Below are 27,851 nucleotides of genomic sequence, written 5' to 3' on the forward strand. Positions count from 1 at the left end.
CCTATGGAGCCTGGATCAGGGTTGCTTTCTCCCTCTCCAACGGACACCCATTCAAGGAGGTAATAAAAATTAGTTTAGCTAAACTAAATTAGAATTCTCCTTATGTGCAGCTGTTGCCCTGTTTTTTCCCCTTTGGGATACATTTCTTTTTATACCCAGCTATCCGGCTTCCCTGGTTTCATAAGGGGTTTTTTCTCCTTCCAATCTTAAGCAAGACGGGTCACATCTTGCATTTCTGGGCCTCCGGCAGGCCAGCCCCTAACCGCCCCCTGCTTTTTCCCTCCCCGGCTGGGCTGAAGGGAGGCCTCCTGGGGGAAGAGTTAAAAAAAAAACCCCAACTGACCCAAGACAGCCGTCTTTTCCCAAGGAACCCACGGAAAGGGGCCCCTCCGGGAGGCTTCCAATTTCTCTCCTTCCAGCTCAGAAGAGCCACCTAGTATGAACCATGGTTCCCTCTGAAATGCGAGGAGGTGTGAGTGCGCGTGCAGCTGTTTTCTCAAGCACCGCTGGCAACCAGAAAGCCTCCTGGAGTGTGTGTGTGTGCAGTTGAAACAAAAATTTCAAGGACACACAAAGTGTTCAACACCACAATTTTCCTTCTATATGAGGATCCTGATTCAACTGTGCTTATTCAAGCAAGCAGGTTTTACTTCTCAGCCGCTCTTCACCCTTAAGCCCTGCCTTTCCCACGGAGAACCACCTAGGTTTAAAATCAGATGAGACCCAGGCCTTGGAACGCTCACCTTTACTGGAAGAAATGCCTACTTACTTCGATTCGTGGCACGACAAAACCGTGCTCGACTAAGCCGCGCCCGATTAAACCGCGTCGCTGACGTCATCAGCAGGGCGACAACAGCGACCGCGGAGAAAAAAGGGCGCTTTAAATAGCGCTTTGAAAGCAAGCCGATTCAACTTAAGGTAAGGGTTAGGGTTAGGTTAAGGGTTAGGATTAGGTTTAGGGTTAGGTTAAGGGTTAGGGTTAGGTTTAGGGTTAGATTAAGGGTTAGGATTAGGTTTAGGGTTAGGTTAAGGGTTAGGGTTAGGTTTAGGGTTAGGTTAAGGGTTAGGGTTAGGTTTAGGGTTAGGATTAGGTTAAGGGTTAGGGTTAGGTTTAGGGTTAGGTTAAGGGTTAGGATTAGGTTTAGGGTTAGGTTAAGGGTTAGGGTTAGGTTAAGGGTTAGGTTTAGGGTTAGGTTAAGGGTTAGGATTAGGTTTAGGGTTAGGTTAAGGGTTAGGGTTAGGTTTAGGGTTAGATTAAGGGTTAGGATTAGGTTTAGGGTTAGGTTAAGGGTTAGGATTAGGTTTAGGGTTAGGTTAAGGGTTAGGATTAGGTTTAGGGTTAGGTTAAGGGTTAGGGTTAGGGTTAGGGTTAGGTTAAGGGTTAGGGTTAGGTTAAGGGTTAGGGTTAGGTTAAGGGTTAGGGTTAGGTTTAGGGTTAGGTTAAGGGTTAGGATTAGGTTTAGGGTTAGGTTAAGGGTTAGGGTTAGGTTTAGGGTTAGGTTAAGGGTTAGGATTAGGTTTAGGGTTAGGTTAAGGGTTAGGGTTAGGTTAAGGGTTAGGGTAAGGGTTAGGTTAAGGGTTAGGGTTAGGTTTAGGGTTAGGTTAAGGGTTAGGATTAGGTTTAGGGTTAGGTTAAGGGTTAGGGTTAGGTTAAGGGTTAGGATTAGGTTTAGGGTTAGGTTAAGGGTTAGGGTTAGGTTAAGGGTTAGGGTTAGGTTTAGGGTTAGGTTAAGGGTTAGGATTAGGTTTAGGGTTAGGTTAAGGGTTAGGGTTAGGGTTAGATTAAGGGTTAGGATTAGGTTTAGGGTTAGGTTAAGGGTTAGGGTTAGGTTTAGGGTTAGGTTAAGGGTTAGGGTTAGGTTAAGGGTTAGGGTTAGGTTTAGGGTTAGGATTAGGTTTAGGGTTAGGTTAAGGGTTAGGTTTAGGGTTAGGTTAAGGGTTAGGATTAGGTTTAGGGTTAGGTTAAGGGTTAGGGTTAGGGTTAGGTTAAGGGTTAGGGTTAGGTTAAGGGTTAGGGTTAGGTTAAGGGTTAGGGTTAGGTTAAGCGTTAGGTTTAGCGTTAGGTTTAGGGGGGTTAGGTTTAGGGGTTAATTTTAGCTTTAGCGTTCGCAGCGTGCTTTTTTCGTCGCGCTGTGATGATGTCAGCTACGCGGTTTCATCGAGCGCGCTTTAGTCGAACGCGGTTTTGTGGTGGAACCACTTCGATTATACTAAGCCCCAGTAAGTAGAGTCATTTGTGATTAAACAAACTACATGAACCAAAGCAGCGTTCTCTTTCTCCAGAACGCGACTCCTCCCTGCACATTATCAATTATGGCTTGAAGCCTGCAATCCAGGTCGAAGTTTGCTACTTATTCCTTCTGCATTTTTGAACTGGGCTTCGGGTACAAATTAAGGCCTGGCTCTCTGTGGTGCACCTTGCCAGCCCGAGTGTTGCAAAAGGAGAGTCTGCTGACTATTGGCCACCGCACCCGTGTCGCCTACTCCCCCCCCCCCCTGAATGGAGCAAGCTTCGTTACCGAACCGCCGGAGGGCTGGGTCGATGCTGTTCGGTCTGTTGGTGGCAGCCATGACAATGACGTGGGCTCGCTGCTTGAGGCCATCCATGAGGGTCAGCAACTGGGACACGATGCGCCGTTCGACTTCCCCGTGGGTCTAGGGGGAGAAACCCGTCAGGAGAGTGAGGTTGGGAAGGAAAGAACTTAGCCCCAAGGAAGGGACCCTGAAGGAAGGGCAGCTTAATAGCAGATTAAATACTTTAAAATAAAGTAACATGGAGACATAATAAATAAAAACCAAGAAACCAGCCCCTAAGATTACAGTGAGAGAGACACGGGATCAAATAGGCGGCTTCCTCTTTTGGCAGCCTAGACTGGAAATGGTTAATCCAGAGAACAAACCTCTAAACCAGTGTTTCTCAACCTTGGCAACTTGAAGATGTCCGGACTTCAACTCCCAGAATTCCCCAGCCTTCTGGGGGTTGAAGTCCGGACATCTTCAAGTTGCCAAGGTTGAGAAACACTGCTCTAAACAGCCTGAATGCCAATATTGGTCAAGGCAAGAATTCCAGGAAAGTCCCATTTTCAAAGGAAACTCTCCCTCCAGGCAATCTCGGGAGGAAAAATCCTGGTTGGCTTCCCCCTTTCCTTCATGGAGAGGGGAAGCGGTTCTCCTCTTTTGTCAGATAGGGTGAGCTTCCCCTCTTCCTTATTCCTTCAGGTGCCGCTCTGGCCCGGAAAGCCCGACCGTTGCTTCTGCCCCTCTCCCCCCACCTCCAGGTTCAGCTTGCCCGGCCCTCCGAGGCACCAAGAGCCCCACCCGCCCTGAGCCCACCTGTCCCAGGGCACTAGCTTCCTAGCCGTTCTAACTTTTTCAGCCTTGTCCTTTTCTTAGATCTGGTTTGGGTTTGCTCGTTATGCTGCCGAGCTTCCGAGTCCATGGAGGCAGAAGACAAAACACGGAAGTGAGTGAATGAACAAACACCCTGGGCTTCATTTGATTTGCTCCCTGGAGATATGGGGTGCGCTGGAGTGAATCAAGCCAAAAATGTGGCTCACTGGCAAACACAGGTACAGGCAATTCCTCACTTAATGACAGTAACTGAGCCTGGAACATCCGTTGCTAAGAGATCAAGTTGTAAAGCACAAGGGCATGTGACGGTGTCACTTAGCAACGGCAGCCCCCATTGCTGCCGTTAAAGGAGGATCATGGGACATTAAAGGATTCCCAGGCAGCTCTCAAGCAGGCAGGGAAGTGGCTGTTGCCTGGAAGAGGGGCGGACGCAAGCAGGGTGGGGGAAGGGGCACTTGCAAACTTCTGGGTCAGCCTCCCCAATGCCTTTCCTTGCAGGAGCCCTCAGACCAGGCCCCTGCTCAGCTGTGGGGCCACCGGGCTCAGAATGCAGCCTTGCAAGTTTGCCTCTGCCCACTGCCAGGAGATTGATCCTGACGGGGCTGGAGGTTGACTCAGCCTTCTGTCATTCTGAGGTTGCTAAAACGAGGACCCGGATTGTCGGGGGCAACCGGCTGCCCCTGTAAAGTGCTCAGAGAGGGCCGCAAGCGCCGTGAAGCAGGATAGACGCCTAAGGGCTATTGCTATTACAAGGGCTGATCGTGTGGCTCCTGGAACCGTTGTGTGAGCTGGTGATCAAGGGCCAGACCGTGGTCACGTGACCCCCGGGGTGGGTGGGTGGGCAGCTGGAAGTGTGAGGGATCCCATTACAACCCCAGGTAGAAGATGAGCTGGTTTGGGTTTTTTGAGAGGTTTTCCAGACTGAAGCTCAAGCAAACACGGGAAACGGAAGCCTCTTGGACCTCTGGCATGATCGGCCACTGAGTTACCCGGGAGGGTCTGGGAAGCCCCCCAAAGCAATCCTTCAGCTGGGCCTATACTTAAGGCCGAGTCTCTTCCTTGCCTTCCCCTGGGGGTGGGTGGGGGTGTGAGGGTCTATTCCCCCTAACGGTGCTGTCCCCTCCCCCTCTGCATGGAAGGCTGCAAGGCCCCCACCTTCTCCCTCTTTGGCGCAATGGCATCCAGTTCGTCAATGAAGATGATGGCAGGCGCGTTCTTCTCGGCTTCCTCGAAGGCCTTCCGCAGGTTGCTCTCCGACTCTCCTGCCAGCTTGCTCATGATCTCGGGACCTGTGGAGAAGCAGGGAGAGGGCGTTCGCCTCTTCAGAGGGCGGCAGCCCAAAAGGACACCCAGGGCCCCTCCCCTCTACAGCCGGAGGGCCACAGCCAGAGGTCCCAGAGCACACGTGGCCCCAGAGGCCTCCTGGACCCGTGGCCGGAATTGGAAACTGGGAAGTGGAAGGCTGGCCGCCCATCCCGTCCCAGGCATCTCTCATGTGGATTCAATAGACACCAAATGAAATCTGGTTCTGTTTTGGTTCAAGTCCTCACCACCACTACAGATTGTCCTCAACTTATGACCACAATAGAGCCCCAAATGTCTGCTACTAGGCGAGACAGTTGTTAAGTGAGTTTTCCCCATTTTACACCATTTCTCGTTACAGTTTAGTGAATCACACCACTAGTTAGGTTAGAACACGGCTGCTCCAATGGCTGCTCCACAACTTTGTCAGTCAGAAAGTCGCGAAAGGCGATCACGTGACCCTGAGAGGCGACGACTGTCGTAAGTATGAAACCAGTTGCCAACTGTCTGGATTTTGATCAAGTGACCAGGGGAATGTTGCAACGTTTCTAAGTGTGAACAAACAATCCTAAGACACTTTTTTCAGTGGTGTTCTAAAACTTTGAATGGTGAAGGGTTACCTACTCCAGCCAACAGGCAGGGCTTCCAGACACAAAGAAGGCCCCCCAACTCTTCAGCACTGCTCCAGTTAAGTCTGGATAGAGATGTAGCTTAAGACCCTCTCCCCCCACCCACCCCCCGGTCCCTGCCCCCCAAATAAAAGTGTCTGCTTCTTTCTGGCTGCAGCTGTGAGGTCTAGGCACTTCCTTCAGTTTCTGTCAGCCTCTGCTTTGCTGCCGCTTCGGCTGCCATTGAAACGGGGAGGGGAGGGCATGGTATTTGGGAGGGGTTTACTAATTGTGCTGGAGGAAGATTCTGGAGTTTCTGCTGCCTGTCGGACTACGCATGCGGAGGGGGTTCCCGCCAAGGCTAACGGCACCGACATTCCATCTTGGTGATGCCTTTCAAAGTTATCTCGCACCTGACACTTGGGAGAATTATGATTGGACTGTAACTGGGATGCCAAGGGGTGGGGAATGGGTTATTCTATATATCACTCGCTTTCGCGCCTAAATAATCAGTCTTCGCTTTGCTACGCTTCTGATCATTTATAATTAGTAAAAGTACACTTGATTTCTACCTATGGAGTCTCGTGGTCTTCTTTCCTAATTACTCAATGAAGAGGTGCTGACAGTTTCCTTCAGGCACCTTGAGGTTTCCAAGGACACCTGCACGAGAGAGCATCTTTCAAACTCCGGTATGAAATGCCCAGGAGCACAAAGAGGTTCTCAGAACAACTTCAATCTCGTCCCTACAAAGACAATTGTGTTTTATATGGCGACTGTGCTGGGTTTCCTGTTGTGTTGCTAAACCCGCACCGTGCTTGTCTCTATCGCATTATGAGCTTTAATTCTGCTTTGGGATATTAACGAACGAGAGAATCTTTGTAATCGCAATCAGGGGAATGAAGGAACTGCATGTTGAAGTCCCCGTACCTGCCTGGCGGGGGTGGCAATGCAGCCTTTTGGTTCAGCCACCCGAGGGCTGCCGTTGAGAGGCTCAAGGCAAAGCTACTCACCATTGATTAGGAAGAAAAATGCTCCGGTCTCATTAGCCACGGCTCTGGCAATCAAGGTCTTCCCAGTGCCAGGCGGACCGTACAGGAGGATTCCACGGGGAGGCTGCAGAGAGAGAGACACATTACGGTCAGAGTTAAAGCCTCCTAGAATCCTGGGAGTTGAAGTCCACAGCTCTTTCAAGTGGCCAAGGTTGGGACACCCGGCTTCAAGTTTAAGCACCGGCACAGATATTGCACACACGCACGCACACACACGAGGTGAGGGGGGGCCCCTCACGCCTGCTGCCAATCACCTCCACTAGACCGATTAGATCCCACAGATTAGGCCTCCTCCGAATTCCATCCGCTGGCCAATGCCGACTGGCGACTACCCGGAGGAGGGCCTTCTCTGTGGCTGCTCCGACCCTCTGGAACGAACTCCCCGTGGAGATTCGACCCCTCACCACCCTCCAGGCCTTCCGCAAAGCCCTTAAAACCTGGCTGTTCCAACAGGCCTGGGGCTAAAGAGCTGTTGCCCCCGTCTCGAATGGTATGACTGTTGTGTGTTTTTAAATTATGTATTGTTATGTTTCATCTTTTATTTTTTGTCTGTACCCCCCTTCCCTGATTTGAATTGTGAGCCGCCCTGAGTCCCCTTCGGGGGAAAAGGGCAGCATATAAATATAATCAAATCAAATCAAAGTTCCCCCTCCACCCCTACCCCGTGGATCCTGAATTCTCCAACTGAAGGAGGGGGAAGGGTCTTCCTCTCATCAGCGCAGCTCAGGCTCCAGGGCCAGAGAAGAGCCTCACCTTCACCCCAATCGCCTTGAAGAGAGCCGGGTGTCGAAGTGGGAGCTCCACCATCTCCTTGATCTGAGCCAGCTGCTTCCGGCAGCCTCCGATGTCGTCATAGCCCACTTCGTTCAGGGATTCCTCTTCATCCTGGCGGCAATAAACAGAGGCAAAGAAATGTCAGGAAAAACAAGCTGACCTTCACGTTGCATCTCATCGGCTGGAAGGAATCGAGTCGTTGCTGCTTTGGGTACAGAGAGTCCTCCTCGAACAGGGTGACCTCTGGACTTCAATTCCCAGAACCCCTGAGCCAGGGGCCATGCCGAAGCCCACAGGTCATAAAGGGGCCATTATCCCCCCCCCCCCGCTCGCCCCAGGAGAGGCTAGTTATGGGTGGAAAGGGTGAGCTTGGAATCCCTCTAGAACAACAGAATGCTCAGGAAGCTCCTGGTCAGATGATCAGATCCCACATTTCTGGGTTCTAATTTTCATTGGTTTGAATGAATCCCATCTTGTAAACCGGAGAGTCTTGAGCATTTCCTGTGCTTCTTTGATAAGGAATCGACTGATCCCTGTACAATTAGTCCTTGATTTATGGCCATCTGTTTAATAGGTCAAAGTTAAGACAGCCATGGGAAAAAATGACTTGTGACCTATACTCATACTTATGACTGCTGTACAAGTCCTGCGGTCATGTGAACTGCAATCTTTTCTGCCCTTTTATGGCAAAAAAATGCCCATTGGGGAAGCTGGATTTGCTTAATGAGTTGTATGATTACGCTTAACGACTGTAGTAGTAATAGTAGTAATTTTGAGAGGGATCTTGGAGTCCTAGTGGACAACCATTTAAATATGAGCCAGCCGTGTGCAGCAGCTACCAAAAAAGCCAACACAGTTCTAGGCTGCATCAACAGAGGGAGAGAATCAAGATCACGCGAGGTGTTAATACCACTTTATAAGGCCTTGGTAAGGCCACACTTGGAATACGGCATTCAGTTTTGGTCGCCACGATGTAGAAAAGATGTGGAGACTCTGGAAAGAGTGCAGAGAAGAGCAACAAAGAGGATTAGGGGACTGGAGACTAAAACATATGAAGAACGGTTGCAGGAACTGGGTATGTCGAGTCTGATGAAAAGAAGGACTAGGGGAGACATGATAGCATTTTCAATATCTCAGGGGCTGCCCCAAAGAAGAGGGAGTCAAACTATTCTCCAAGGCACCTGAGGGTAGAACAAGAAGCAATGGGTGGAAACTAATCAAGGAGAGAAGCAACTTAGAACTGAGAAGGAATTTCCTGACAGTTAGAACAATGAATCAGTGGAACAGAAATTGCCTCCAGAAGTTGTGAATGCCCCAACACTGGAAGTCTTTAAGAAGACGTTGGATAGCCATTTGTCTGAAACGATATAGGGTTTCCTGCCTAGGCAGGGGTTGGACTAGAAGACCTCCAAGGTCCCTTCCAACTCTGCTATTGTATTGTATCGTTTTATGTTAAAAAAACATGGTTGACAAATTAAGAATGATTGGATTCGCACTAAGCCAAATCTAAATCATCTTTATTATGCTTAATACCAAAGTTCCCGCAGGCTTATTTGTAACTATACTTCTGATGCCGCAGCCGTTTCGACAGCACCCACCAAAGTGGCCTTCTCAGTATATATTCATATTAACAGAATACCAGAGATGGGAGCGACCTTGGAGGTCTTCTAGTCCACCCGCCTGCTCAAGCAGGAAACTTTCAGACAAGAGGCTGTCCTTTTTTAAGTGATGGAGCACCCACAACCTCTGGTGGCAAGTCATTCCAATTCAATTCAATTCAATTTATTAAATTTATATGCTGCCCTTTCCCCCCGAAGGGGACTCAGGGTGGTTCACAACTCGAACCGGGGAGGGGAATACAGACAAAAGATTTAAAAGCAACAACATAACAATATATAATTTAAAAACTCACAACAGTCATACCATTCGAGACGGGGGCAACAGCTCTTTAGCCCCAGGCCTGTCGGAACAACCAGGTTTTGAGGGCTTTGCGGAAGGCCTGGAGGGTGGTGAGGGTTCGAATCTCCACGGGGAGTTCGTTCCAGAGGGTCGGAGCAGCCACAGAGAAGGCTCTCCTCCGGGTAGTCGCCAGTCGACACTGGCCGGCGGATTCCACTGATTGTTCTCACTCAGAGGAAATGTCTTATTTCTAGATTGGTTTCCTCATTTTTCATAGGAACAACTGACCAATGCCCCTTCCAGAAAGGCTGGGGTGTGTGTGTGTGTTGATATCCAAGAAAATCCCTCTTCTCTCTCAATATCAGGCGGTGCTTTTGGTTACTCACACATACACACACACAGTCTCCCTGCTGAACTCACCTCTCGCTTGATAGGTTCTCCCTCACAGTGAATCACCGTATCCGGAGCGACTATGCAGTAGGGGCTGGGGTCTGTCTCCACCACCTTGAATTCCACTGCGCGCATTCCTCCACGCACCAGAAAAATGTCCCCTGAAAGCATTACCACATTCATGAGAGGCCTCACACTACAGCCGCTTCTGAAACAGGTAAACTTGTCACCCATCCATTAATTAGTATTGACATGTTTAGACTTTTGCAAGATCTGGCAATATAATTTACCTGAAACATATAATAACACCATCTATTACGTTCTTTGTTTAGTCTGGTTACCATAGCAGCCTCTCAAATTTTGATGGCTCAGAATGCACCGGGAAAGGTTTTTATAGAGGCAAAACAAACCAGCATTAATAATAACAGTTAGGTTTCATAAAAGTAAGTGTGGAAAATAAGCAAGGTTAGGAATGACGAGTACCATATATTCTAAAAGATTTAGGCAACGCCAAATATATCTCTTTTTCAGGTTTACCGAACTGTCCAATGGAAGTTGAAAAAAAGCTTCTCTCTGTTCTTTTTTAGGGGACATCAGCACTATGGGGAATCAGGTTCTTGAAGGATGTTAATATACTATGAAATTATTTCCTCAAAGCTGGAGTCTGTGTAAAGAGCTTTAGATAGAACACGCCTAGATTGCTGCAAAAAGATTATAATGGATTCCCTTGGGGGGGGGGAGCCTTGCACACCAGGCCATCAGATTGAGATTAAATTTGGTGCTTACAATTTGAGGTGTAGTAATTTGCATAAAGGTATAACTGTGTTTCCTGTATTATGGAAAAGTAAACTAATTCTATTTTTGTTTTCTTTTTCTTTCCAGTTCACTTTTTCACATTTATTTTAATCATTAGCCTGCTTTATTTAATCTTTCTACATATAATCTTGCTTGAAATGTATTAAATTGTATTCACAAATTTTGTTATTTTTTATCTTCTTTTGCAGCTAATGGGAAAAAAACCCAATGAGAATATTTTAAAAAGAAGCGTTCTCAGTGCTTATCATAGCCGTTGTTCTCCCTGAGGAAGCTCAGAGATATCCCACTATGAACTCCCAATCCAAGAGGCACATAAAATATTAGACTGGCCTCACTGAGAGGAAGCAAAAGCGCCTGGACACTTGCTGGCACTTTGTAAGTAGTCAAAGCCATTCAAATACAATCACCGAGCAAGAAAACCCTGGAATGGAACCAGAGCCATTAACCAAAACCGCAAATAGGAAGGCAGGAAGAGGTTGCAGGCCTGCATTTCCTTCAGAGATAAAAGCAAACAGAACTCCGTGCACATAAGCACAATCTATCCAACCCATTTCTTTTACAGTGGAGTTTCCCAAATTGGGGATAATGTGCCAAAAGTCCCCTCATTTTGCAACTCCCCTTGGCGGTTGGAAAGAGGCCAGTGGCTGCTACCAGTGGAAGGAATCTCAGAGGGACTCGGCCGCTGCAACCTTACAGAAACTCACCGGCAACAGGAAAAAAACAAACCAACCTACTGACACTCCCAACAACACCCAATGGGGAGAGCCAGCCGCAGCCAAAGAGGCGGGATTTGGGGGCTCAACCACCACAGGAAGGTCCAGGGCTCCCCAGCCCTCCTCTGCAGGCACCTTTTCAGCCCCTCCCTCCAGGGCAGAGGGCAGGAGCCTCGTCCTGACGGAAGGGCCTGTTCCACCGCAGCCGGCTCAGGCGCTTACCTTTTCTGATGGGCCTGTAGGCCTCCAGGAAGTATGGCTTGAGGTAGACCTCGAAGAGGTTCCCTGTGATCCCTTCCACGGTGTCATCGATGGGCAGCACATGGATGCGCTTTCCGTACTTCACATCCGGACAAGGCTGGATGCTGAAAAGGGACAAGCCCCACCCGGTTATTCTCAGGTGGGGAAACTCTTCTACTGGTGGGCCCCCTTTGCCGCTGCTGAGGAGCCCAAGAGGGGAGCCATTTCTCTCCTCCCTTCAGTGGCCTCCTTTTCCTAAACAGAGGGGCCACCCACCTCCTTGAATGGGACTGGAGGTAGCCCACAACCAGCACTTCAAATGTCACAGATGTTTTTTTAAAAAAACTACAAATTCACGTAGTCCTCAACATACAGCAGTTTGTTTAGTGATTGTTCCGGCATGGTTCTGTGTTGGAGAATGAATTCTGCAAAACAACTGTATTCTTTAAGCCCTAGGAAACACAGGCTCCATTTCCAAATACTTTCTCTCCTTATGATCTAGGGAAGATTTCAACAAATTCAACTGAGTTGGTGCAATCAAATAGTCTGTCTATAATTAGCTGCCAGCAGCCTAATCCCACATGACTAGTGAGTTGTTGAGGTGAGTTTCAACTTTCTTTTCTTTATACTACATCTGTAGATTCCAACAAGAAATGGAACATCACATAAAGTTGCCAGATGCGGCTTTAAAAATTCTTCCTCTTACCAAGTTACCTTATTTCGATGTGTGTAGAGGGGACAGGTCAAAATGAAATGGATCTAAAGGAAAAAAATTAAGCTTCCTCCCATCTCGGCATAGTGTTTCTAATACTTACAGTAAAGTAAATGAACAAAATTTGAATGGATCAATTGTAATGTAGTATGTGATTCAGTAATGCATGTTTTGATCTTTGGAAATCATTGTAGCAATAGCAATAGCAGTTCGACTTATATACCGCTTCCTAGGGCTTTCAGCCCTCTCTAAGCGGTTTACAGAGTCAGCATATTGTCCCCAACAACAATCCGGGTCCTCATTTTACCCACCTCGGAAGGATGGAAGGCTGAGTCAACCCTGAGCCCGTGAGATTTGAACAGCCCAACTGCAGAACTGCAGTCAGCTGAAGTGGCCTGCAGTGCTGCATTTAACCACTGCGCCACCTCGGCTCTTGTAGAGGGTAGAGGAACAGGATGAAGAGAGCCAAGACAAAGGTCAGGAACGTAATATCACCCGTTTCAGAAAAACCTTCCCTAATTCACACAACGGCAAAGGGACGGAAGGGGGAAATCTGAGGGGATGGGGGGCTGTGACTGGGAGGAGGGGCTCCCTCAGGCAGGCTACTTCATATGTTTGGGGTGCTTTAAAGGTTAAACCAGCCTCTGGAGTTGCACCCTGGAACACACCGGCAGCCAATGCAGCTCTTGGAACAGAGATGAGCGTGCCATCCTAGGGGCACAACCTCACCCTCTGCCCAGTTCATAATCCACCAAGCCAGTGTTTCTTGGCCACTTGAAGCGATGTGGACTTCAACTCCCAGAATTCCCAAGTGTTGACATCCACATCGTGTAACGTGGCTATGGTTGAGAAGCTTTGAGAAGCACAGAGAAGCATTGCACTAAGTTTTTCCACAGCAGATTTTGAGGCTATGCGTGAGATACGGGAGATTCTGCCATTGGAAAGAAGGTCTTTGTCTGTGAACAGAATATTAGTTTCCAGCTACTCATCAGTCCAATAACTCTGCAGGGTAAGCAAAACTATCAATTCCTGGCAACTCCATGGTGCATCTTGATGTACTTTTCCTGAAAACAGCCTGGAAATGGAGTGGCCACCGCCAGAGGGAGGGGTGGGAGTTCTTTGAAGGTCCCATTAAAGCAGAGCCATTAAGTACAGATTGATTTGCAAGCAAGAGGGGCATTTGGCAAAGCCCGTCCGGCTACATCAGTAGTTTCCACAAAAATTAAAGCTCCACCAGACGCCTTTGTGTCCGTCAGCTTCATAAACCCTTGAAACCAGGGGTGTTAAACTCGGTTTCATTGAGGGCTGCATCAGGGTTGTGTTTGATCTCAGGGGGGAGGGGGCCCTGTGGCTGCGGTAGGCGTGGCCAGCTCATGATCACACGTGTCATGGGCACTTGTGGAGGCCAAGTGTTTAGGCAGAACTTCCCTCCATCTCATTATAGCCTTCCTTCCTTCTCCTTTCTCCTTCCTTCCCCCCTTTCCTTATTTTTCCTTCCTTGCTCTCTTTCCATCTTTCCTTCTTTTTCTTTGTCTTTCCCCTTTTCCTTTCTCCTTTCCTGTCCCTTCTTGCATGCCCTCTGCCAGCAAAAACAGAGCCCAGGGGAGCTGCATGTGACTCCCCCACCCCCACAGGCATACTTTTTGGCTGCAAGGGCCTCCTGGACTTCCCCCGGGCTCTGTTTTCTGTGGCAGAGGGTTGCAGGAGGCCGTCATGGCCGAAAACAGACTCCGTCGTTTTCACTGGCAGAGGAAATACGGGCCACTCCTTGGCTGTTTCCAGGGCAGCCCCGCAGGCCAGATTCAACCCGTAGGCCTTGAGTTTTACACCCCTGCTTTAAATGCTCCAAATATCCGAGTCTGCCTTGTGGCCTCACCTGATGACGTCTCCAAGTCGCACCCGCAGGTTGTTGCGGACCACCCGGTTCATGCGGATTTTCTCATCCGAGCAGGAGTCATCGGAGAGCACGATGCAGACGGCCTCTCGCCTCTTCTTGCCTTTCAGCAGCACTGTGTCTCCCCGGAAGAGCTGCAGTTCATCCATCTTGGCCTGGCAGAGAAAGACAAGCACTCAGAACCGAGGAACCTGGGAATGGGTTTTGCTGGCTTGGAACTGGCTGTCCCTTCAACTTAAGTAGGGCAATCCGGCAGGCAGGAGGTCCGGGGGTTCCTCTAGAGGGGCAGCGGTTACGCCCCCCCCCCTTCTTTGGGTGTTCTGGCTGCCGATTAGGGAACCGAGGTGGCGCAGTGGTTAAATGCAGCACTGCAGCTACTTCAGCTGACTGCAGTTCAGCAGTTCGGCTGTTCAAATCCCACTAGGCTCAAGGTTGACTCAGCCTTCCATCCTTCCGAGGTGGGTGAAATGAGGACCCGGATTGTTGTTGGGGGCGATATATGCTGACTCTGTAAACCGCTTAGAGAGGGCTGAAAGCCCTATGAAGCGGTATATAAGTCTAACTATTGCTATTTTTTAAAAAAAAAAAACCTGCTCCCAAGAAGTCCTGAACAGGTTCGGTTAATGCAACTATTCAACTGTACAGGTAGTCCTCAAGTTACAACCACGATTGAGCCCAACACGTACGTTGCTAAGTAACTAATTTATTAAAGTGAGTTTTGCTCCATTTTACGACTTTTCTGGCCACAGTTGTGAAGTCAATCACTGCAGTTAAGTTAGTAACCTGGTTGCTAAGTGAATCTGGCTTCCCCGCTGACTTTTCTGCTTGTCAGGTGGTCGCAAAAGGGGATCACATGACCCCGGGACGCTACAACCATCATAAGTGTGGCCAGTTGCTCATAAGTGTGAAAAATGGTTATAAGTAACTTTTTTCAGTGCCGTTGTAACTTTGGTCGCTAAACAAACTGTTGTAAGTCAAGGTTGAATAGCTGCATTAGCTCGATAGAAGCCCGCAAAGAAAGACGAGCCCCTTTATAGGAGGGGGACTCCTTGGGCTCATGGCAGGCTTTTCAAATATGCATCCATGTTGCATTCTGGGTAAAACAGGATTTTGGCCAAGAAAAACCCCAGGAGCCGAACCACACGGAGGCTTCTGGAAATCTCTCGGGTTTTCCGTGCTGGGGAGAAAAAACCTAGCAGTTGTTCAAGGATCATTCAACCTTCTTAGTCTTTTTAACGATTTTTTTTTTTAGACATTTTATTAAGATTTATAGGCCGCCCTTCTCCCTGAGGTGACTCAGGGCGGCTTACAATCGCAGGGAAGGGGGTGCAATACCAAAAGACAAACAGTGAGTGAGCAAAATAAAATAATAAAACACAACTTGCATTCAACAGTCAACACTCGGGCGGGTAAATTGGAAACCTATCCCCAGGCCTGCTGGGAGAGCCAGGTCTTGAGGGCTGTGCGGAAGGTCTGGATGGTGGTGAGGGTACGAATCTCAACGGGGAGATCGTTCCACAGGGTCGGAGCTGCAACAGAAAAGGCTCTCCTCCGTGTAGTCGCCAGTCGACATTGACTGGCAGATGGGATCCGGAGGAGGCCCAGTCTGTGCGATCTAATCGGTCGAAGGGATCCCTGAGGGATGCATGCTGCCCTCCTCTGCAACAGGGAAGAACTGCCAGGCTATAAAATAGGGATGGGGGGGGGGGAAATACTGTTGTGGGGACCAATTGCGGGGAGCCAAATTTTTGTTGAGAAAGAAAAGGAAGAGACAACAGCGGAGCAGCTTGCCAATAAACTCCCCCATGAATAGCCTGGAGAAGCCGCCTTGCTTCCTTCTGGGAAACATTTCCGTTCGGCTGCTAAATCGCTCCCTACAATTTATGTAGCACACACACCTGTGACAGTGACACCACACTGTTGTCCTCATTGATTGCTTCATCCACAATTAACCGATTGGGCCGGTTCTTCTGCTTCAGAATTGCAGTTGATAAGTCATCAGCTTTGGAACTGTAATCAGAGAAAGGAGTTGCTGGTAGCTTTGGAAACAGAACCACGCCCCATTCTGACTTTTTTCCCCCCCACCCACCGGCCTTCTTTGAAAAAACCAGCATGTCACGTGCCCCATAATGCAACCCAAAGACTAAAAGTATTTTAAAAGGTTCCTCAATTGGGTTTCTGCTAAGCAGTTATTGATCAGAGGTGTCCACGAATCACTGACTACAGTACTTAAAGAGATCTGAGATATGCACTGCAAAAATGACTAGCAATTTTGCTCCACGAAAATAAAATGTTTGTAGCAGCCTTTTCGCGGTGAATTTTTATTTGATTCTCAATATGGGGATTTCTGGCCAATTTCAAACAAGGACAGAACTTTTTCTTTACACCTCTCACTGCACGGAAGTCTGAAGAAAGAAGTGACCTCATTAGAAGAAACCGTTTCTAGAATTCCCCAAAGGCCCTTCAGGTCCACTCAGGCCGCAGCTCTGTGGAGCCCCTCCTGCCTCTCCTAGCTTGCCTTTTGCTCAGGGATCACCAGGCCAAGGAAGGAGAGTTTCATTTATCCACCTGGGCACTTTTCAAACTCCTTAAAGGGTGTGACTAATAAAGAGCCTAACCTTTGCTCTGGAAGTGAAAGTGCAACTAACTCTTCTGGTGTGCAAGGCTCCCGAGCGTGAGTCTGCATACAGCTACCACCTTTGCTCTCACAAAAGGAGACACTTCTCCCCACTGCAGACACAAAACCTCCCAGAAACCACCTAAGGCTGACACCTTGGAGAGGATGGGCCTTCCTCTGGCACATGCCCCATCAAGCACCACTCCACCTGCATTCCCCAAAGGTGCTTTTTAGACTTTGAAAATGTTTCACTTCTTATCCTAGAAGCTTTTTGGATGAAAAGTGAAACGTCTTCAAAGACAACCCAGAAGGTCCAGTGGCCTCTTGAAAAAGCGCTTTGGGAACCACCAGGACTTGGATGGCAGAGAATCTCCACAGACATTTATTCCACCTGCAGACTCCGGGATGCCGAATTCCAAACAGCTTCTGTGAAGTCCCCTTTGACCATCCCAGGAAGGTTAAAGACTACAGACCCAGGGAAGTGGAGCCCAGCAGGAAGGTCCCAAGAGAAGGAAGGGCAGCCCCTCCCTCACCAGCTGCTCCAGGGAGATTAAGGGGGGGGGGAGTGGCGGCGTTTCCTAAAAGGCTCTCTTCCAACTCTTCCATTGCCACAAAACAGAAGAGCTGAGGACAGAATTCCCCCAATTCGGCCGGCTGAGCCAAACGAGGGTGCTTAAGAGTCACATGGATGAGATGTTGACTGCATCAAAACATCAGCCAAATTGAGGTAATAAAAGGGAAATAAAGCAGATGCAGGAAGGGCACCCTGAGAATCGATACAGACTGACCCACTTTCCTTTCCCAACGATCCTTTCAGGGCTTCTGGCAAGCAAGAGAGAAGCTGCTCCCTGGTTCCAGCCCTGATGACAGCAGCATTAAGCGGCCAGGTCAGAGGCATTTGTTGACCTGAAGCTGCTCAGAAAGCTTCCCTTGGAGCCCCCAGGGCACCTGAAGGGAAGGCAGAAGCCCAGGGGGCAGCAAACGCCCGATTCAAGGGGGCACCTGCCCTTCTTTCTCGGCTAACACGGTACGAAAGCTGCCTCCTGGAGCTGGGCTTTTCTCCAAGGCAGGTGAAGCTGACACAGGCAGAGTCTTTGGGCTGCCTGCTGACTACTAAATCATGGGCAGAAACCACTTTTGTGCATTTATGCTGAGGCTCTGAGAACATAAACCTCAGGTTATGAATGAAGAGCTCCCTTTTTTCCAAGGATGAGCCACCCACCCACCCTCCATAATGATGTTAAATACCTGCTGATAGCTACCTTCCTCCTCCGAGATCCTTGGTGCTCTTTCAGACGAACCTTGAGCTACCCTCTCCCATCCGTACCTGCCCTCCCTAATTTCAAGTCATTCCATTTTGAAAGAGTAATGGAACTTGTTGAGCAGGCTCTGACTTCTTATGTGATGCCAATCTGCCAAATGACCATCTGGAGCACCTGGCAGCACAGAGGCATTTACAGTACGGATTAGCCAAGCAGATTCAGGGGCACAGGGAGACATAGAGAAAGAAAGAGGCAGGATTTCTACAGAAACCAAAAATGAAAGACAGAAGCAGATTTCCAACCCCACAGAGGTGATACAGCATAACAGTGGCCTTGTGAAAGGCTCACTTCCCCCCCTTCCTAGCTCCACCCACAGCTGGGAAAGCTTAAGGCTGGCTCCCCGCTGGCAGTCAGGGCAGACAAATAATTCAATTGCCAGACTAAGAGGAGAACACCTGCCTGGGCTCTCCCCCATTGCAGCACCTGCTCCAACTGCAATTTCAAAGTGTCTTCTGACTACAGAAGCAGCCAAGGACAACCCTGGATAGAATTAAGTGGCCTGTCCCTCCCCACCAACCCAGGGAGCTCTGGGAGACGAAGCAGCCCAGATGCCCAGAGAGATGATGACACCAGGAGCCCTGGGGCTTAGAGTGCAGTATTGCAGGCAAATTCTGTCCACAATCTAGAGTTTGATCCCGACAGACTCAAGGTTGACTCCGCCTTCCATCGGGTAAAATGAGTATCGTTGGAGGCCATATGCTGACTCTGCAAACTGCTTAGAGATGGTTGTAAAGGACTCTGAAGCAACATATAAATCTAAGTGCCATTGCTATAAAATAACAGTCTTTAGCCTTGGCAGCTTTAAGACTTGTGGACTTCAACTCTCAGCCAGCCAATTGAATTCTGGGAGTTGAAGTCCACCAATCTTAAATTGCAGGGTTAGAGACCCCTGGCCTAAAACAAAGAATGAATGCAAACCATAGGTAAGATCTCAAAGCTGAATTTGCATCATTGCAAGTAAGAATGATGAAGCAAGTCAATTCTCTGGTGGCTACCTGGCTGCTTTGAAGACAAGACAGAAAGCCCTGCTAGGAACATCCATGGGGCATCTGGGTGATCAAATCCCTTGCATCTGCTCACAGCTGGAGGACAGCTGAGCAGCCCCTGCTGAGAGGATGAGGCGTCCATCTTGCCTAGTTATCCGAGATCAGCTGGAACCAAGGGATCCTGAGGAACTGGTCAGGGTAGTCCAAGCCATTAGTGCAGCCACCTAGGAACCTGATACCTGGCCAGTGAAAGCTTGCAGGGGAGGCAACAGGAAGCTGATCTGCACGGTTCCTGGGAGTCTTCCCTTTTCAGCTAAGCTTGTTTGCAAGGTGCTTGGCCAGCAGCTGGAGAATCCTGAAAGATCTGATCTAACCTAGTTGTGATTTAAGACATGGGCTTTGGACAAATTACCTGTGGTGGGATGAGAATGGGGTAAGGAGCGTCTTGGTCTTGCAATGCATCTTGGTAGTTGTCCCAAAGGTGCTTTTCCTTTGTTTTTTTTTTCCCTTGAAAATGTTTGGTTTCTCATCTAAGAAGCTTCTTCAGTTCTGAAGTTCAAACATTTTCAAGGAGAAAACACCAAGAAAGCCCAGTTGCCTTTTGGAAAAGCACCTCTGGGATAACCAGAACCTCTCTAGACATCCTGGGGGCTTTCGATGCCACTAACCAGCCTATCCTTCTGGACTGGCTCTGTTGGCTGGGATTGGAGAGGCATCGTTTTACAAGGCTTCTCCTTTTGGGTGGGTTTCAAGCCGTGAGGGCAAAGAGCCAAGTCTATGGGAACTTCAATATGGAGTTGCACAATCCTCACCCGTTAATATCTTCATGGAGCTATGGAGATATTAGCGGGCATCCAACAAGGTATCACTAATGTACAGGTGACACTTGTTATAGACTCTGCCTGAACCGAAGATGCGGGAGTCCCGATTCAGTGTCTGGATGGGAAAAATGGGCATAGCTTGAATCATAGTAATTTGCAGAGTCAAAATCCTACAGCAAGTCCTGATTTAACTGAGGAGGTCACGCAGCACCCCGTGGAGTTTGCTGGCAGTTTAGGAGAGCTGCACCTGGCATAGTGCAATTGGAAGTCATGGCCAGGATGGTCTTTGCACAAACGCATCTTGTGCGCCATCTGTGGCTCTGAAAACTTTGCAGCTAGTCATTCACCCACTCATCACTTAATGGCCAACTTTACATGGGGCTGCTTTGAAGATCCCAAGAGTGACCTTTGAAGCAAGTGATCTTTTAAGAAATAGGTCTCCATATTTAGACTGATGTGTGAAGGAGGCCTTCACATGTCCTTCACATGTCCCGATTCCAAACTATTTAGAACTCTGAAAGTCACCCTCAGTATTCTGCTCTCTACTGCCCAGCTTCTGTTATCAAATTTCCTATTCCATATTAGTTTCTGAATAATCTTCAACAGCAGCTCAGTGAAGAATTCATGGCCATCAGAGAGAGAGACACGATGAGCCATTTTAGCCCACTTCTCAAGGTGGAGCTGGCCCACCAAAGATTCTATGAAGAGTCCCCTAAATCAGTGTTTCTCAACCTTGGCAACTTGAAGATGTCCGGACTTCAACTCCCAGAATTCCCCAGCCAGCATTCGCTGGCTGGGGAATTCTGGGAGTTGAAATCCGGACATCTTCAAGTTGCCAAGGTTGAGAAACACTGCCCTAAATGACACGCCAGGCCTTTCAAAGGGAAAGCCTCTCACTCCAGAGCAGTCAGGCCTCAACTTCTGACTCATCAGCTCTACTGATGAAGCCGGGTCAGGATTCCACTTAGCTGGTGCCCCTCTCACTGTTCTCTCTCTGACAACTTTAAGAGCCCCCCCCTCCTCCAGCATGCTTGCTGCCAAATTGTGGGAAATGAAGCCCCCGCATTTTAAAACTCCGGGGGCTTGAGAAACACTGCTCTGGCCCATGGCTCCGAACCTTACCAGCTTCCATGAGATGCCACTGAGGAGAGCTATAGAGATGGGTGGCAGCTGCTGACTGATGAAACTCCACAGATATTGAATCACCTTCCCCAGCAGTTTCAAAAGAAAGCTGAACAAGCCCGTGTCTGTCGCAGAACAGAAATTCTGGAGCTTTTGGCAAGCTCTCCTGGCCACAGGGCTTGGTAGGCATCCCTTAGTTCTATTTACTGAGATTTGTTTTCAGGACGGTCCGGAACCACCTAACCTTCCCAAAGAATGATGGCCAATTGGTATGCAAACCTTCTGAGCCATCCAACCGAACCACAACAAATGCACCTCAATCCCTTTCCAAGCCTAGACCCTTTGCTAAGTTGGGGAAAATGGTCTTAATCTCATGCAGACACAGATGACTGGAGCTACTTTAAAAAAGTAATTTCACAATGTGTGTGTGTGTGTGTGTGTGTGAGAGAGAGAGAGAGAGAGAGAGAGAGAGAGAGAGAGAGAGAGAGAGAGAGAGAGAGAGAGAATGAATCATTCAACCAAGAGATCAAAAAGCAACGTTGGTGAAAGATACCTTCCTCCTATTATTTTCTAACTGCAGTGATTTACCTAAGCAACTAGGAACAATTTCTGTTTAAAAACTGAAATAAAACTAAAATGGATCTGGGCTTACTCTGGTGTCGAGACAACTCCTCTTTAACAAATGCCTTGTGCCACTTACCTTAAATAGAAGAGAACCTGTTCAAACGAGGCATTTACAATTCCCACTGTATGCTTGGCTAGTCCTTTGCTAGCAACTTTCACAAGCCAAGATGGACAGCAGCTTGCCACTGGCCACCTTCCCCTAATCAACCACATCTTCAAGTCCCACCCTCTGCTAATTCAAGCCAAGGAACCCCACTTCGGTGGAAGAGGATGCAGGTAGCCCAGGGCTGAAGTGTGGAGGAGGAGGGAGTCCTGGCGCTCTGGAGGAAGCTCGGTGTAAGTGAGTGGGGGCCAAAGTGCAGCACCAAGGGCTCCCCCAAAGGACCCCCCCCCCCGAGGTCAGAGCCTCTTCTCTTTCTAAGGGCCCAAAGCAACCATACAGCCCACGACGGGGCAGGGAAGGCGAAGCCAGGAGGGTCTCCCTCACTCATCTGCCCTGAGCCCATCCTCCCAACCCCCCCCCCCGCCATGACTGAGCAGCCCGTGGGATTCTGGGAGTTGAAGTCCCTTCTCTGGCCGGGGGAGGCGGTGGGGGGGGGGGAGAAGGAAGGGGCCTTTTCCAAAAGGCAGCTGGGCTTCCCTGGAAACCTTTCGCCTCCTCCTCCCGGTTCTAGAAGCCCCTTGGCGGAGAAGCGAAACGTCTCCAAGGGAAGGAAGCCAGAAACCCCCGGCCTCCTCCGCCCGAGGGATGCCGGGGGCAGAACAACAGGGAGCCCCGTCCAATTCAACCCAACGGCCTCCCACGTTCACACGGCTTCCTTCAGGCCGCTTTCGGGGTTCGGAGGCCACGCCGGGTGCCCGCCAGGCGAAAGAGGCCTCTGGTAGGGACGCCGGGCGGCCAGGCCGAGAGGGAGGGAGGGAGGAGGCCGCGCCCGAGCTCCCGGGGCCCCCGAGGGCCTTTGGCGGGAGGGGGGCACCAGCGGCCCTCCGGCTCCCCCAGCGGGGCGGGTCTCCCGGCCACCGCCGGCCAGGCCCCGCCGAGCCGTTCCGGAGGAGCCCCGCGGGCGGCAGACAAAGGCGGCGCGGCGCCTCGCCCAGACGGGCCCCGCCGCCCTTCTCGTTCCCTAGGCCGGCCAGGGAGATCCGCGCGGCCCCAGGGGGGCTCCAGGGCCGCGGGGCCAATGTCGCCGCCCGGCCGGTCGCGGCTCTCCCTGAGGGAGGGAGCGAGGGAGGGAGCCGTTCGGGCGAGACGGGGTTCGGGGCAAGGCACTCACTCGGGTCCCGAGGCCATGGCGGCGATGTGGGCTGGCGCGGTGGCGGCGAGGGTCACTTCGGCTCTGCCTGCTCCGCGCTGGGTTTTTCCCCTCAGCGATCAGCGCCGACTCATCGGGGGTGACGCTCCGCCCGGCGCGCTAGGCCGCACTCTGCCTAGCAACAGGTGGCGCGGTGACCAATCCGAAAAATAGAGGCGTCCGCGCGCGACCAATCACAGCCCCGAGCCGTGACGGCTTCCCGCCCTCCCTTAATGAGGAAGCGAGCTCCTCCGGGAAGGCAGAACCACCCGGCGACCGGGCGGGCCAATCGGAAAAATAGGCTGACGTCCGAGGCGGAGCTTGGGAGGATTTAGGCGAAAGGCCAATTCGAAGGCCCTTTGGGGTTACGTCGAAAGAACTCGCGGCGAATCGAAAAACGGAGATGTTGATTGGCACGACGGTAGTCCTATGGAAATAAGCCTCGGCGCCCGAGCTGGGCCGTAGACGACCCCGGAAGTAGTCTGCCGGCGTGGCCGCCCGACGTTGGGGATTTGAGGACCTGTTTCTGAGCATGTGGCGCTGGGAGGATGGGCCTTGTAGTCGCCGGCCTCTTGAGGGCGGCGGAAGGACCGAGCTGCGCGGGGAGGGCCCGCCGTGGGGATCGCCGTCGCGGGTGCGCCGAGGGGGAGGAGGCTGGCAGGGCGGCGGCCTTCACCCACCTGGAGCCAGGCGGCGTCTTTCGGCGCCTTCTGCCCACGTTGTGGCTTCCTCACCTGAATGAAAGTTCCTCGTGAGGACAACGAGCCGCTAATGCAGTGTTTCTCAACCTTGGCCACTTGAAGATGTCCGGACTTCAACTCCCAGAATTCCCCAGCCAGCGAATGCTGGCTGGGGAATTCTGGGAGTTGAAGTCCAGACATCTTCAAGTGGCCAAGGTTGAGAAACACTGCGCTAATGGGCCCCCAGTCAATATTTCTCCGCCTGGGCCATTGGAAGATGGGTGAACTTCAACCCCCAGAATTCCCCAGCCAGCCTTAGGGTTAGGAGAATGTTGGGAGTTGAAGTCCACCCGTCTTCCAATGGCCCAGCTGAGAAACACTGCATTCTGGCTTCCCTATGACCTCGAACAGCTAAGATTAGATGTATAGGCATAGGTTTTCCTGCTTGAGCAGGGGGCTGGACTAGAAGACCTCCAAGGTCCCTTCCAACGTATTCTATTCTTTAAAAAAACAATCATTGTCATCTCCTTTGGTTGTTGAGAATTTGTTCTCTTTTGTAAGGAAAGGGAGTTCTGGAGCACAAAGGATGTAGGCCTGTTTTTAGATACAAAGTTATGCTAACTGGAAATAGATAAAGGGACTGTTGGCCACCAGGAAGAGACCTGGATTCTGTGTTCTTATATCATTGCAGGGCCTCAGCAGGGAGATGGTGAGCTGTATATCCTTGACATACAACAGCCACAACCAGAATTTTAAGTTGCGAGGGATGAGGGTTGTAAATTGAAGCACTCACATGGCCAGGTCTGATTTTATTACCATTTTTATACAATCTGAAACTATTCTGTCACAAACCAGGGTCAGGTGACCCACAGGACACGGCAACCTGTTGTAAATGTGATCTGATTGCCAAGCAGCCAAAATGCAGTCCTGTGACCAGAGGGAGGTGGGCAACATTTTACAACAGCTGGAAATGCTTTGCAGGCCATCAAGCACCCTTGAGGCTGAATCCGAACGTTCTCCCTGCAAACTATTCAGTTGAAGGAACATGTTGAAACTCTTCGAATAATAAAGAAGATTGCTTTTATTATTGTTACTATTTACTAGGGTTGGTCACCCGGTCAGCTAAATTCTTTTTAACCCATGTATGAAATCCTTCCAAAGGACTTGGATTAGGCAAATATAACTAAATTTATTGGCTACTCAACCCCAGTGAATTTGGACTGTAATAATCAACAATAATACAGTAATAATTTATTAAATTTATATGTCCCCCCAAACTCTCAACGTTTCTGGGCAATTTACAATGGCTATAAACAGTAAAAAAAAATGCAAAAAAATAAAGCAGAAGGCACAGGGACAATGAGGCAGAGGGCATAACAAAAAATGGGCATCAACCTGATCTTTAAGGTGCTTTGAAATTGGAATATGATGCCTGTAAAGGTATACATGTTTTCAGAAAACAAGAACTTCTGGTGTTTAGCAGGAAAGGGTTTAAGGTACAGAAGAGGGGAAGAACTCCTGCCCTAAGTCATCCATTAACTTTTTCAAAAGGACAAGTGAAACTAAAGCTTCCTTCCACCTACCAACATTTCTGAGTGTCATTTGTGAAACCACTGCAATTCCTCCAGGGTTTCTGCCTGGAAAAAAATATAATTGTTCCCATAGGTAGAGGTGAGATCACCAGACAAGTGACTAGAATTTCACTGTGTTCGCGCCACATGCTTAGCCTGGTTAATAATGAAAGTATTTTCTGATTTTGCTCAGTATAATGGCTGATATGTGGCTTTTGAAAGCTCCCATTGTGTCTATCCCAAGGGAAACATTTTAGATCTACTTAGTACTTTCATGGATACAAGGTTCCTCTAATTCAGCATTTCTATCTGGACACTAATAACAGTGATGAGTAAGAGAAATGTGGAAAGGGAGGCAGTTTGATAAAAGATGCTGAACTGAGCTGTAGTTTTCTTCCCAAATTTGCTTCTTGTATTAAAATAATTCAGTGAACTTATTCTGCCCATTTGCATTCTCCCGAAAGAGCAACATTCAGCTTGCCTTTGTTGCTGAATCGCTCTTTTGAGTCCCTATGCAACATTTAGCCGGGAGACACAGATGGCCTGAGACCATTCCAAATTCTTTTTATTTTCCTTTAATAAATGTAGGCCTGGAGCATCTTTTATGTGCCTTAATCAACAGTTCTTGGTGGTTAAGTAAAGTACATCCAGAAGGATGTTGTTCTACAAAAGTATTTTGTACAAAGAGAAGACAACCTAACAACACAACATCTAACAAATTTGGATTTGGGGGAATTACTGTAATTTGTCAGTCCTCTTTCCTGGAATGATCCCCCACCCCCTTTTGCAGGTACTCAGCTTACAATCACAATGGAGTCCAAAATTTCTGTTGTTAAGCAAGACAGTTGTTAACTGAGTTTTGCCCCATTTTACAACCTTTCTTACCATAGTTAAGTGTTGATTGACTGAACTCCAGCCCCATTATAACTGAGTGTGTGTTGTGTTTTCCTGTTTTAAATTGTATTGTTTTGTGTTTTTAATCTTTTTAATATTTTGACTGTTTTTATGTAAGCTGCCCAAAGTCCTTCGGGATTGGGCGGCATACAAATCTATTAAAATTCAATTCAAAATTCAAATTCAATTGCTGCAATGGTTAAGTTAGTAAAACAGTTGTTAAGTGAATCTGGCTTCTCCACTGACGTTGTTTGTCAAAGGTCACAAATGGCGACCGCAACATAAATACACACCGCCTGTCAGGAGTCTGAATTTTGATCACAAGGCTTCAGTGGTCATAACAGAGGTGGGTTCCTACCAGTTCGCACCTATTCGGTAGAACTGGTTCGTCAAATCTACCAAACTGGTTGGAAGAGGTTCCACCAGTGGACCCGGAAAGCAGGCCACACCTACAGAAGAGGTTCCAAGCTTTTTTGAAACCCACCAGTGCTAAAGGGTTAGGGGTGCAAGGATCTTGTAACTTGATAGCTTTAAGACTTGCATGCTTCAATGCCAGAGTTTCTGAACAGCTACTTGGACCGACCTAAGTACTAATTCATAATTTCATATCCGGTCACATGGGCGGCAAGCCACCCCCATCCGGTCACATGGGTGGCAAGCCACTCCCACAAAGGAGGCCACACCCACAGAGTAGGTTCCAACAATTTTTGAAACCCACCACTGGGTCATAAGTCACTTTTTCAACGGCGTTGCAACTTCAAGTGGTGACTAAATGAAGTCAAGGACTACCTGGATTAATGCCAAAGTATCCCCCCAATTGCTACATGCAGTTCCATAATAGCGCTGTCGCCCTTCATCCAATATATTCTTTTCTTTCCCCTGGCCGGAGTGCCTGACCTACTGCAGCGTTTCTCAGCCCCAGCAATTTAAAGAGGTGTGGATGTCAATTTCCCAACCAGCACCTTTTACTGGGCCCGGTTTAAGCTGGCCACTTTGTTTTGCTCTTCACAGGCCGGTTGCCAGGCAAGGGCCCTGAGTCACCTTTGTATCCGGCTCCGCATTTCCACTATTATTATTTGGCAGTTGAGAAAGCCTGCTCTCCACTCCATGAAGTGCATTAAGAATAGGAAGGACTCCAAAACACGTCCTTCAGGTTTTCCCTTCTGTATGTCCCTGGCTCAATCTTTTTATAACTACTGTCTTGCTGTTTTAGTTAGCACCGAGGGGACCTACAGGGGTCTTTTTAACCAGGGTTGTCTAACCGCAGCAACTTTTAAGACCCATGGACTTCCAATTCCCAGAATTCTCCAGCCAGCAAAAGTGTTGGAAGAGTCAAAACCCACAAGTTTGGACTCCTCCAGTTTCCGAAGAGACGGTGTGGGAGGAGTAACCATTGGGTATTAACCTAATCTTGATTGCCTATTGGAGATTGAGGAAATCTTTGGAAGCCACACCTCCTGCTGGTCCGGTGGCTCGCCTCTTTAACCTCAATCTCGGCCTAATTGGAGCGATTTTCCTGCTCTCCTTTCCATCCGAGATTCAGGAGTTTTTTTACTCTCAAGAAAAGCCTCAGCAAGGGATTTCAATTTAAATTGACCTCACCTGCCTTCTGCTGTGCTCCAGCTGCTCATCAAGCCTCGGCTTGCCAGAGCGCGCGATTAGAAGCCTGCAAGGAAGGGCCAGGATCACAGAAAAACTTACAGACAAAGATTGGAGGAGCCCAGGGAAGCCGGAGAACCCAGAACCCTTCCAGGATTGCAAAGAGGCTTCCAACGGAGGAAGGAAGGAGACTCCAGACGGCACCAGCTGCCTCCATTTTGGATTGTCGCCATTTTAGGAGCACGTGGGAGTGTGTAAACAGTGTTCCGACACTGAAAGCACTCACAAGGCCGTAGGAAGCCGGAAGAGGCTTCCTTTCTGCTCTGCCCCGCCGGTGATCCGGGGGGAAATTCAGGGCCTTGCCTGCCGGCAGCAGCAGAGCCTGCAAGCAATCAGAGAGAGGCGGAGCCTATCCCTAGGAAGGGAATTTATTTCAGCCGGCTGCAGAAGGAGCACGTGGGTGAGCAACAAACCGTGAGTAATGGCAGAGGCGACTAGGAGCAAAAACTCTAGGCCCAGAGGGGGGGGGGGTGCGGATCCAGAGGAAGGGTCCTCTAGAGCGATTTCCCCTGCTC

General features: G+C 49.3%; 1 protein-coding gene across 1 annotated transcript in view; it reads right to left on the reverse strand.

Annotated features, from left to right (window-relative positions):
• VCP (valosin containing protein) overlaps window positions 1–22,669 on the reverse strand; it is a 30,978-nt gene extending 8,309 nt beyond the window's left edge. Inside the window, exons 1-9 of the mRNA XM_032213390.1 lie at window positions 22,515–22,669; window positions 15,647–15,758; window positions 13,731–13,903; window positions 11,125–11,267; window positions 9,404–9,534; window positions 7,064–7,195; window positions 6,272–6,374; window positions 4,507–4,640; window positions 2,520–2,655 (exon numbers count right to left, since the gene is read on the reverse strand). Of these exons, the coding sequence (XP_032069281.1) occupies window positions 2,520–2,655; window positions 4,507–4,640; window positions 6,272–6,374; window positions 7,064–7,195; window positions 9,404–9,534; window positions 11,125–11,267; window positions 13,731–13,903; window positions 15,647–15,758; window positions 22,515–22,531 (1,081 nt within the window). The 5' untranslated portion in view covers window positions 22,532–22,669. The remainder of the gene's footprint in view (window positions 1–2,519; window positions 2,656–4,506; window positions 4,641–6,271; window positions 6,375–7,063; window positions 7,196–9,403; window positions 9,535–11,124; window positions 11,268–13,730; window positions 13,904–15,646; window positions 15,759–22,514) is intronic.
• Between the last annotated feature and the right edge of the window lie 5,182 nt (window positions 22,670–27,851).

Source organism: Thamnophis elegans, chromosome 3 (genome assembly GCF_009769535.1).
Source record: "Thamnophis elegans isolate rThaEle1 chromosome 3, rThaEle1.pri, whole genome shotgun sequence".
Lineage (NCBI taxonomy): Eukaryota > Metazoa > Chordata > Lepidosauria > Squamata > Colubridae > Thamnophis > Thamnophis elegans.